General features: G+C 37.7%; 1 protein-coding gene across 1 annotated transcript; it reads right to left on the bottom strand.

The window, feature by feature from the left end:
- Positions 1-8,931: 8,931 nt before the first annotated feature.
- Positions 8,932-11,766, bottom strand: LOC149201267 (TMV resistance protein N-like). The gene is made up of 4 exons (XM_089401245.1): positions 11,117-11,766; positions 9,930-11,028; positions 9,507-9,827; positions 8,932-9,381 (listed from the first exon to the last, which is right to left on the bottom strand). Exons 1-4 carry the CDS (start codon positions 11,614-11,616, stop codon positions 8,932-8,934), a joined length of 2,370 nt encoding a protein of 789 aa, XP_089257371.1. The 5' UTR covers positions 11,617-11,766.
- Between the last annotated feature and the right edge of the window lie 302 nt (positions 11,767-12,068).

The raw sequence follows: 12,068 nt of genomic DNA on the forward strand, positions 1-12,068 counted from the left end.
TTCTTAGAAAACTTGCGTTAATACCCTGTCAACCCGATAAATCCTCACAGATGCTTTATGGACGTGGGGATTTTCCAATCTTTAATGGATTTAATTTTGCTAGGGTCTACCTTAACACCTTCATGAGATACAATATGACCCAGATATTCCACCTCTTGTACTCCAAAGAAACATTTGGAGCTTTTTGCATATAATTGTTTCTCCTCCAATAGTTTGAGCACCCTGTCAACATGTTGAACATGATCATTCTGAGACTTGTTGTAGATTAGTATATCATCAAAAAATACTAACACAAATTTTCTAAGGAAGGGTTTGAAAATGGAATTCACCAAACCTTGAAATGTAGAAGGTGCATTGGTAAGGCCAAAAGGCATGACCAAAAATTCATAATGACCCTCATGAGTTCTAAATGTTGTTTTCGGAATGTCTTTAGTCTTCATTTTGATTTGATGATATCCTAAACGAAGATACAACTTGGTGAAGTAAACTTATCCATGCAATTCATCCATTAATTCATCAATGAGAGGAATGGGGAATTTATCTTTAATAGTGAGCTTGTTGAGCTCCCTATAATCCGGACACATGCGCCATGATCCATCCTTCTTGTGAACCAATACTACTGGAGCAGAGAAACAACTTTGACTAGGTTGAATTATACCAACCTCTATCATTTCTACAACCATACGTTCAATTTAACTCTTTTGGGCATAGGGATATCTATAAGCCCTGATGTTTGGAGGAACACTTCCTGGAATCAAATGAATAGCTTGATCATGATCACAAATAGGTGGGAGGCCTTTGGGAGTCTCAAATACCTTGGAATTATTGTCCAAGAATTTTTGGAGATTTGGAGAAATAGATGATTTTGATGTGGGAACCTCTAGCAAACATAATAGTGAAATTATGCCTCATTGTTATTTCTTTAGAAGATTTGTCATTGCGTTAGAGCTGATTATCTTTCCCGGTTTCCCTGCGATACCCCTTAATTCAACTTCCTTTCTTTCTGAAGGAAATTTCATGAAACATTCTTGAAAATTAAAAGTTATTGTACCCAAGGATTGTAGCCATTGGACTCCTAGTACAACATCAACACCACCCATTGGATTGGAAAGCATTGGGCTATTAAATACATATTCTCCCATTGATAACTTGATATTATGGCACTTCCCAAAGAAATTTAGGGTTCCTCCACTTGCAACCATCACTTGACACTCTGATGCTGGATATAGGAAGCAATTCAATTCCTTGGCTATCTTACAATGAATAAAATTATGGGTACTACCTGAATCAATCAACACTATTACCTTTTTCTTCTTGATATGTCCTTCTATCTTGATAGTTTGAGGAGTGGTAATTTCAGCCAATGCATTACAAGATATGGTCGGATTCATTTCTTCTTTCTCTAGGGTTTGTTCCTAGTGTATATCCTCTTCTTTTGACGTTTCTTGTTCCTTTTCTTCCTCCTCTTCACAATCTATGTAAAATAATTTCTTCTCAACACACTTATGACCTTTAGTGTATTTGCTATCACAACTGTAACAAAGCCCTTTTGCTCTTTTTTCTTCCAATTGTTGTGGTGTCAACCTTGTAGTTTGTGGAAGGCTAGGGGAAAAAACACTTTCATCTTTATAATTGTGAGTGGTAGGCTTCCTTGTTGCCATAATTTTGCTTTCCATTTTTCTTGCCAACCTGACTGCCTTCTCCAACGAATTAGGTTCCCAAAGGTGAACCTCATGTTGGATGTTACCCTTTAAAGTCCCTATGAACACACCAATCCTATGCTCCTCTGGAATATCTTTTACCCTTTACTCAATTTTTGGAAGTCCTCAATGTGCTCCATCATTGAACCCTTTTGTTTGAGATTTATCAATTGGCTAAAAAAAGTGTTGCTTTTTGCATCCTCATAATGTGCTATCATTTCATCCATAAAAATTGCCCAAGTGACAATCTGTTTACGAGAGAAAAACCATCGATACCATACAAATTGATTTGGTTCCAAATATAAAGTTGCAATGCGTACCTTTTGTGTGTTTTACACATTATGGAGATAAAAATATTGCTTCATCTGTAGTATCCATGTTACAGGATCCTTTCCATCAAACTTCCTCATATCAATCTTTAGAACTTGGTGGGTCTTCGATCCAACATTAGATTCTATGAAATCATGATTAACATTTATTTTCCTCTTATCATGAGTTTCCTTTATTACCCTTTCACCATTAGTAAGCATTTATTTTAGAAACTTTTTTCAGATCTGTCTTCAAATCTTCCATTTTTCCTTTAAGTTTTTCTTCTAAACCATCCATCTTAGCTTCCATGTCATTCATATTATCTTCTACGTATTTCTTTAAACCATCCATCTTAGCTTCCACACCTTTCTTTAAACCATCCATCTTAGCTTCCATGCCATCCATCTTAGCTTCTGTTACTTTTTGTGAGAGTGAATTTTGTTGCACTTGGTCTCGTAATTTTGATATATCATGTTGCATTTCTTCCTCTTCTTCATGATTCATGCTAGATCTTCCAGGTTGCTTACTAGGTGTTTCCATTTTCTTTCTTTGGGGCATCAATTATAATTATGCTTCACTATGCTCTTTGAATTCCTTCAAACTAATTTTTCAAACCAAACTTACGCAAAAGTTTTAAAAAAACTACACACGTTTTTCACTTTGTAGGAGCTCGATATTGTATCTGATGTATCTCTAAAATTTCGGATCTCCAAGGTCTTAAATTGCGTACTATAGTAGCCCTCTGAGTCCTCTTTCCAATGCCACTAGTCTGATCGAAATTGGATTCCCCAAGAAAGCATTATGCCCAATCTCCCACGATGACCTGATTATACACTTTTTCAGTAGAGGGAACTTGTATGAAGTGCCACGTGTCACTGTTTCAACTCTAGGACTTGAAAATGATGCACAAAAAACTACAATCCATCCTCTTTCTATAAATTCTTACGAAATTTCAATATCATACTCAAAGAGAAAGTTATAACTATTTTCCCAAGGTAACCTATTTGGGATGTAATTTGGGAGCCTGCAAAAACCCTAACTTACTTGGAACATATCTCCAAAACTATAGCGACACAAGATCTGAAATTTGGACCCGAGGATCACTGAGATTTCGGCTCGAATAGGTTTTTTTTTAGCTTCTTAAACATTGCATAAAAACAGTTACAGCGAAAATGCCACGATGACCTGTTTTGGAGCAGTGAAACCCTAGAATCCAAAGATATGATACCAAATGTTATGAATCCAACTCACAAAAAGATAGAAAAGATAGATCAACGACTTAGAAATCAGCTTCTTCAAGGGGGAAACCTCCTTTAAATTACACAAATGAATAACTCTTGGATGCTACAAGTGAAAAAACCTCTTTTCTATATATAGGAGTCTAAGGGGTCACAATACAATCAAAGTCGGCATAACAATAATAATATAAGGGCACAAAAATAACAATAGTGGGCTTCTATGGGGCACAATAATAATAATAATATGGGTACAATAGGGCCACAACAATAACAATAAGGGCTACAATTATAATAGTAATGGGGGAATCACTAGTATTATAGGGACCTAACAGTGGCACTGGGCTCTGCATCAATAATCTACTTCCCTATGTCATTCCCCTTGTCGGGTTTTGACTTAGAGTCGGAACATGCATCTGATTCGGAAGCCTTCAACTTGATCACCAGTGACTACTTGGCCTGACACTTTCTTGTGTTATGAGTGGGGCTCTTATGGAACTGACAACATTTTCCCGTGTCCTTCTTTGTCTTTGTGGTGTTGTTCTTTTCTTGTGGCTTCGACAGGTTTTCCTAGGTCACCTCGCCTTGGATTTGTCCTTTGTTTTGCGGTTTAGGGGTGTCTTTCCCTTGCTTCGGATTCACGTATCCAACGTATCGATTCTTTTGTTTAAATTTATGCTCGACCTTGATAGCGTATCAATAGGAAACGCCAAGCGAGGAGATGTCTAGGAACTCCATCTCATCCTAGATGTATTTGTGTAGACAACCATGGTACTTAAGTACCAATGTCGCTCAAAATCCTTGATACCCAACTTCATGCGAATGGTATGAAAAATATTTGTGAACTCTAGTATGTCTTGGTCGCTTCCCTATCACAATGTGGTCCACTTTATGTATATATCCTCATATCTCTCGATTGGGTAGTACTCCTCCTTGAAGTTGTCTCAGAAATAATTCTAGGTGGGTGCGACTGAAGATAGTGAGGGTTCATTCTCGTCCCTCTTCTCATAGTAGGTTTGCCACCAGTCCTTGATGTGGGGGGAGAATTTGAGGAGTCCAAAAGTAATATTTTCTTGGTTGGAAAAATCATAAACTAAGAAATATCCTTCGGGAAGATTTAACCATTTATCTATGGAATTCACATCTATCTGACCGTCAAATATGGGGATGTAAAAGTTAACTTGTACCTTAAAGGGAGTGGCACTTCTAGAGTGGCTACTGGAAGAAGATGTGTTGCATGTGGGTAGCCATTGAAGGATCTGGGTGAAGTTATCCATCATCGTGTTCCTCTATTACTCAAGGGCTTCTTCGAGAAATATTTTGAAAAGATCTCCTAGCCCCTTGTCTTTCTTTTCTTCTACCATGGGAAGTCATCGGGGTTTGCGAGACTGGCGTTGCAAAGGTTCAACCATTTCGAGCCCTAACTCCTTATACTCCAACCTCTTTGGGGACATGCAAAGAAAAATAAAGAAAGAGCAGTCTGCTTTGATACCACTAATCCAAAATTAAGCAAGAACACAAATAAATACAAATATAACCAAAAATACAAAGGTGTATCAGAAATAACACTTCACTTCATTAATCTCAAAGAACTAAAATATGCTAACATACAGAATGGAAATAAATTGGCTCGGGCGATAATAACTTATCTTTGAGAAGCGATGTGGTGACTACATGCACATGAATTGTGTTACAATGAGACTCAATGAACTTTTTATTATTGAACAATAAGGGAAAACCATAAAAAATCAAAACCCTAACCCAAGAGATGGAACACAAAGAGTTTGTGGGCCCCGTTGGGGTTATTTGGGTAGCCAACTTCCCGGGGTCGTAACTTGGTCATATTATCTCTGTTTGGTGTATATGATACCTCGTTGAAAAGATCTCCCTGAGTAATACACGATTTTCTATAGATCCCTACCTTTGGCTATGAGTCTGCTGCAGACACAAAAAACATTGTTTAGGGGGTTAAAACTACTCCAAAAGTTCAGGACCCGAAAAATTGCTAAAAGTATATTTTGATACTATAAACAAGGAAAGTAATGAAACCTACCGGAGGTCTAGGTGGAATAGGCAAGTCGCTACCAATATCCAACTGGATCATGGACCCAGGGAATGGATTTTTCAAATATTACATTTCAACTAATTTTAAATATCCTATTATGTTCTTATCTAATGAGTTATTGTTTCATTTATTTATCTCACGTGTTTTTATCATTTTATATTACTATTTTAATGTAGATGTGGTGTTCCTCGATGGGGGTGTTAATCTTGATATGATGGATTCATTGGAGGTTGTTCCCTCCTCCTCCCAAGTGTACCTGCTCAATTAAGGAGCTTAGGCGTTTTTACTGTCGGTTGGTGTTTGCATGCAGGGATATGGGTGGCGACATCTTCCTTTAACGTGTTTTTCCTTACAGTCTTTGCCCCATGGAACAATTAACGTGAATGGTGGTGAGGACATGCCATTTCAGTTGTTTTCTCTCCATTGCTTTGAGGTTTTGTTGTCCTCCCTGGTTCAATCTTTCTTTGTTGAAGATGTGCGGTAATATTTCCTTTCAAGGGTGTATTCAAGGTCCTATTAGTGTGTTGGTGAGCAAGCTCTAACTTATTTCTTTTATATTATTTCGATGCTTGATCTTGCGTCCTTTTGTTAGTTGGGTCATTCATATTTTATTTCTATTTGTTATGAGGTTAATTCTCCAATCCTTGAGGCTTTTTATTGGTCAATGAGGGCCTTTCAGTCTTCATTTCAGTCAGGTCTTGAGTTATATTGTGTTTGTTGTTCGAAATAGCTATAAGTTTTCTTGTGGAATTTCATTAAGTTTTTTACTGGGTTGGTTGTTAATTCATGGCACTACCTTGTTAGTGTTGTGTCTCTACATTTCAAAATTAAGTTAGCGTAAAGGAAAGTATTTCCTTGTTCCAAGGCATTGTAGAGTTTAGTGGGTCATGGTTCTAAACTGTGAGGAGTTTGATTACTTGGTGAATGTGGAACTTTTAGTTTGGCAATTTGGTGATGATATAATCATGTTATTAGGTCTGGGGTTCCGGGTCCTATGTTGATTCCTTCAAAAGGTGCCCCAAGCATTATCTTTGTGTAGTTTTGATGCCTCATAGATCGAGGATGAGTAATAGGTAGGATGGAGGAGGCAACATTTCTTTGGGGTGACGAGGTTTCATCCCTTCGCATATGATTATGTGGCTACTCTCTTCAATGTTATTCGTCCTAAGGCGAGGAAAGAAATTAAAGTTTTGGAGAGTCAAGATGAAGGACATCATTTATATCATTTTGATTCAGATTTGGTGGGTGAACATTTGGAATGAAAGGCATTTCCAACCCTGGAAAGGAAGCTTCATCGTCTGAATTCTCTTGCTTTAAATCTTCAAATGTATACTCTAGTGCGAATAGTCTTCAAATATAAGTAGGTGGACAATTACGATTGTATTCTCATCTTTGAAGGATATCAAACATATGCTCTGAAATCACAAGTTTTTTCTAGATAGTTTGGAATCTGGTTTGGCTCGTGTAGAGGGATTTCTTGTGAGTGATTGCCTCTAGTGACCTCACAGATCCTCCTTGATCTAATTGCCATCTATAATCTATTTCCCAACCACGATTAACGATGTAGAAATTCAATGTTTTTGGAAACAATTTTGGAGGGTCTTCAATGAGATTGCTAAGGTATTGCTTTTTGGCTTCTTGGATTCTTTTTTTGTATCCTCAACATGTTTTATTCTAGGTGTGTGATTTGGTTGAAGAAATCCTCTTGGTTGATATGTGGGGTAGTACTAGTGAGATCTTCTCCTATATTAAGCTTTTGATTCGATTGTGGATGATATGTTATTGTTATGGCATTATGCATTTAGGATGGTTCTTGGTTCAAGGTGTTTTTTTTGGTCATTGCAAATGAATACTATGGATTTGCTTCCTCGTTATGTTTTGACATGGTGGTGGACTAGATGTGTATAAGGTGCGTTGCCTGCATGTTGTCTTTGCAATTTCTTTGTACCTCATGGCATCTTGGTTGTAACCTGGACAACATTGTTTTATACTCTGGTGGTGAGGATATATTTTCCTAGTGTTTTGTTGGTCTTGCTAGCACTGGTTATTGCATGGACATATATTTTCCGATGTGGAAATTAAATTATGATGATTTTTTAATGGCGTGGAGGTGCTTTGCTTAGTTCGTTTCGATGGCATTGGATATTGCCTGGACAACTATTTTCTTTTGTGGAAATCAATTTCTGGTGACTTCTAGGGATGCATGGAGAAGTACTTGCGGACTTAGTCTCTTTTTGTCCTATTTGTATATACTGTGGAAATGATCAGTATAATTATGCCTAGATGTGCTAGATTGAGCATTTTGCTGTTTTGCTTTGAATGTACTTGGTTGTTTGATTTATTATGGTTTTTTAGTACATTAGGTAGATTTAAATGACAATCTCTCTAATCTCCCTTTTCCAATAAAATATAAATTCAATTTACAAAAAAAAATGTAGATATGGTGTTTTTTTTATAAACTTAATAGCGACCTTTAGAAGACCTTTTAAGGAATATGGAGATTAAAAAAATTAAAAGCAATATATCAATTAAAAAAAAAACAAAAACAAAGGCATCCAAAATAGTTGGAAATTTACATGATTAGTTACTTATTTACAACCAATCATATAATTTATATTTTTAAGGCATCCAAATAAGTTAGAAATTCAAATGATTAGTTACTTATTTACAACCAATCATATAATTTATATTTTTAAGGCATCCAAATAAGTTGGAAACTTAAATGATTAGTTACTTATTTACAACCAATCATATAATTTATATTTTTAAGGCATCTAAATAAGTTAGAAATTTAAATAATTAGTTACTTTCTGTATTTAAATGATTAATTACTTATTTACAACCAATCACATAATTTATATTTTTATAGATATCATTAATTTATATATATTATATATTTGACGTAATCATACTTTTACTTATAACTAATTATTTATACAATATATTATCTCAGGAATAATATACTTATAACTAATTATTTATACAATGTATTATCTCATGAATAATAAATTCTACGGTTATTTCAACAAATTATGCGTGTATTTATATCATCAAATAAATTACTCTATAGAAGAGGGGCTAACTAGCTTTACAACATTGACTCTTGTTAAAATAATAAACAATAATAAATAATGATTTATATATTCAAAAGTGATGGGCCTTCTCAAAATAATCACGGCATACAGAAGAGGGGCTAACTAGCTCTACAACATTGACTCTTGTTAAAATAATAAACAATAATAAATAATGATTTATATATTCAAAAGTGATGGGCCTTCTCAAAATAATCACGGCACAGCTTCTCGGCTGCTACTCCCACACGGGACACACCAATTTGTGACATTGAGAGACATCGAGCTTCTCTAACCACGTACAATCTTCAATACCTTCCACTTCTTCCAAGTCAAAGCACTTGCGAACATTTAGCTTCCTAAGATTTGTGGCATGGCCTAACCCCCATATGCTCCTCAGGTTTAGACACCTAGTTGCCCGTAACTGCTCCAAAGATACCAATGTTTCTATACTTGGTAGCTTTTCTAGCTCATAGCACCCAGAAACATTTAGGGTTTTAAGCTTTGTCACCTGCGCCGACGCTTGTATGCCTTTCAGTTTCTTACATCCTCTAGCCGACAAGTGCTCCAAGGATACCAATGTTTCCAAACTCTTCTAACTCAGAGCAGTTAGAAACATCTAGGATTCTGAGCTTTGTCACCTGTGCCGACGCTCGTATGCCTTTCAGTTTCTTGCATCCATTAGCCCGCAAATCCTCCAAGGATACCAATGTTTCCAAACTAGGCAGCGCTTCTAACTCAGAGCATTCATCAACATATAGGTATTTAAGCTTTGTCGCCTGCGCCGACACTCGTATACCTTTCAGTTTCTTGCATCCGTCTGCCGAGAAATACTCCAAGGACACCAATGTTTCCAAACTAGACAGTTCTTCTAACTCAGAGCAGTTAGAAATAACCAGTAATCTGAGCTTTGTAGCCCGCTCCAACCCGGTTAAGCTTCTCAAATTCTCACATTGGCGTACCTGCATCTCCTCCAAAGATATCGGAATCTGCAGAGGTGTCTGCAAAAACAAAATGTTCATCATTCTCATCTGTAGAACCTTTTGAATTCATTCCAAACACAAATGTCGTGCAGCTGTAATAGCTGCTAAATATATAAACGCTAACCCAACAAATTTCTATTTACCTGTGATTCACTTTTCTCGTTCCACAATAGAGCCATTAATTCGCATTTGTACAGACGTAGAATCCTTAAATTCTTCAGTGAAACCCAGGAAGGCAGGGAAGAGTGAGGACATCTTCTCCACGTGAGGCATGATAGGTTTGGTGGCTTCGCCTTCCTCAAAATGGGTTCCAGGTGACAACCTTCCATATCAAGAATTTGCACACTCCTGAAACTGCGTTCCAAGACAGCATTTTCAGTATCAACAACGCCAAATACATCATCAGCATCATCCTGGCCACTATATTCACCGGGAACCATCCCAATTCCGCGGAAGGTTATTTCCTGTCCATTGTTGAAAAACAATCGTTATTATTTGTTCATTCAACAAACAATCACAGACTTTTAGTGAATAATCTTTAAAGGATTGAATGACTGAATACTTACAGATGATTGGTGTGACAAATTATGGATGAGGTTCTTTGCTATTAAAAGACGAGGAGGCAACGAGGACGCCGCAACCTGTCTTCCCAGGTCTCTTAGGTGGTCGTGCATATGTATAGAATTTGCTTGGTCCACTTCTACAAGAGATTTGTCCTGTAGATTTAGAAACCCCCGATTTCCTCTCCAGCCCGATGAGTTCCATATGCTTATTGCGGCATCTCTGTTGTTATATCGCAAAAAGCATGCAATGTCTAAGAATATATCTTTTTCCTCTTGATTGAGGGAGTTATAGCTTATTTTAAATGTGTCCTGTATAGCACTGGGAGCTATTTGTCTAAGACTCTCCCATTCTTCTTTCCACTGAGATATATCTTTACCATAAAGAAGTGCCCCAAATATTTTTAAAGATAGGGGCAATCCATTACAATAATCTATGAACTTATCTACCAGAGATTTAAATTCTGGGAGAGGAAATGCTTGGCTGAAGGCATGGGAACAAAAGAGCTCTAAGGAGTGCTCTTCCTTAAGTCCTGAGAGGCTATAAATTGATGAATTTTCAACTTTTAAGCTTCTCAAAACATTCCTATCTCTAGTTGTAATCAATATTAAGCTCTCTGAATTGAGAACATCAGATTGGGGCAAAAATGCCTTCACCTGATCCACATCGTCAACATCATCTAAGATCACTATGGCTTTACAAGATTTGAGAGGCTCTATAAGCATCCCCTTACCTTCACGCACACTGTTTACCTGCTTATTGAAGCCAATCAAGCTATTAAGAAGTTGACTCTGCAACAAATGTAAAGACCCATTGGTTGTATGATCTCTGACATCACATAAAAAACAACTTCTATCATAATCTGATTTCTTCTTATTGAAGAATGATGTGGCAAGTGTTGTCTTTCCCACACCACCTAACCCTACAATCCCTAAGATCTGGGGTTTTCGGCCCTGTTGTTGCGTCAACTGGACTGTATCTTCAAAATCTTTCAGTTTGTCATCGAGGCCTGTTGGATACTCCGCCACGTACAAATCTGGCTTTGGCACCCTTTCCAACAGACATTCAACCACCTCATCGAGCAGTTCCAGCACCAATTCCTCGCTGGAGAAATTAAGTAGACCTAGTGAGAAACAAACGTCTATGCCTATAAAATACAACCATAAAGGATAGGGAAGGTTTGAGTTTTTACCCATCATTGTCCTTCTGCAGCTCGAACCCGCTCTTGTCTGCAACTTGACGGAGTGCATTTCTCCATTCTTCAATAGTGCTGGGATCTTGTCGCCCCTTCTTTTCATGGGTTCGTAGAGCTTCACCATAGAGGCCCTGCATCCACCGAACGTTCGCTGGACTAACGCGGTAAAACACAGGAATTATGGGAACATCGGACTTTAACATCAGAAGGAGCTCACTGAGGCACCATTCCGATTCAGCGTATCGAGGAGAAAAGATCGCCACGTGAAGTGAGGCGGTCCTAATAGCGTCTGCGAGTTGAGAAGAAATTTCACATCCCCCTTGCATCTCCTCCTCATCGAAGAAAGCCGTCAATCCTTTCTCGCGAAGGCGACGGTAGAGAGACCTGGCGAAGGTTTTCTTCACATCAACCCCGCGATGGTTTATGAAAACTTTGTGGGATTTGTTGCTGGAATTAGCAGCAGCGGAGGAGAAGGTGGAGGATGAAGATGATGCCATTGCCGAGATCAAAACAGGAATTAAGGTAGTAATGGTTGGATGCTATGGACGCAGAGTCTGCACAGAGACGATTCACTGTTTTAAAAGCGCAGAGAAATTGTAGAAGATTGGGTACTAAAAGGGCACGAGGAATTGTGAGAAAATTGGTGTGCACCTGTAATATCTAGATTAAACCTTCACCTGTTGTAACAGACATCGACCATAGAATATGGCCATATCCAACGCGTTTTTGAGGTCAAAGATAAGAAAGCACACGGACCCCACACGCATTGGTCTAAAAGATAAGATGCACACGGACCCCACACGCATTGATCAAAAAGACAAGACGCATGGACCCCACACGCATTCACAAGTGCTGTTTATCACCCGAGTCCCACCTCAAGCTTTGTCGTAATATCCCATTATTATATAAATATTTGAAATCTAAAAAATGTTGTTTAGATTTTCTTTTT

The sequence above is a fragment of the Pinus tabuliformis genome, chromosome 2_1 (genome assembly GCF_031772625.1).
Source record: "Pinus tabuliformis cultivar Carrire ecotype Pingquan chromosome 2_1, CPIR1, whole genome shotgun sequence".
Lineage (NCBI taxonomy): Eukaryota > Viridiplantae > Streptophyta > Pinopsida > Pinales > Pinaceae > Pinus > Pinus tabuliformis.

Excerpts from the sequence above, each read along its gene's own strand:
- LOC149201267 (XM_089401245.1), bottom strand. The coding sequence starts at position 11,616 with ATGGCATCATCTTCATCCTCCACCTTCTCCTCCGCTGCTGCTAATTCC. Across the intron at positions 11,029-11,116 it reads CTGCAGAAGGACAATGATGG|CGAGGAATTGGTGCTGGAAC; the intron begins GTAAAAACTCAA and ends TAATTTCTCCAG. Across the intron at positions 9,828-9,929 it reads ATTTGTCACACCAATCATCT|GAAATAACCTTCCGCGGAAT; the intron begins GTAAGTATTCAG and ends AACAATGGACAG.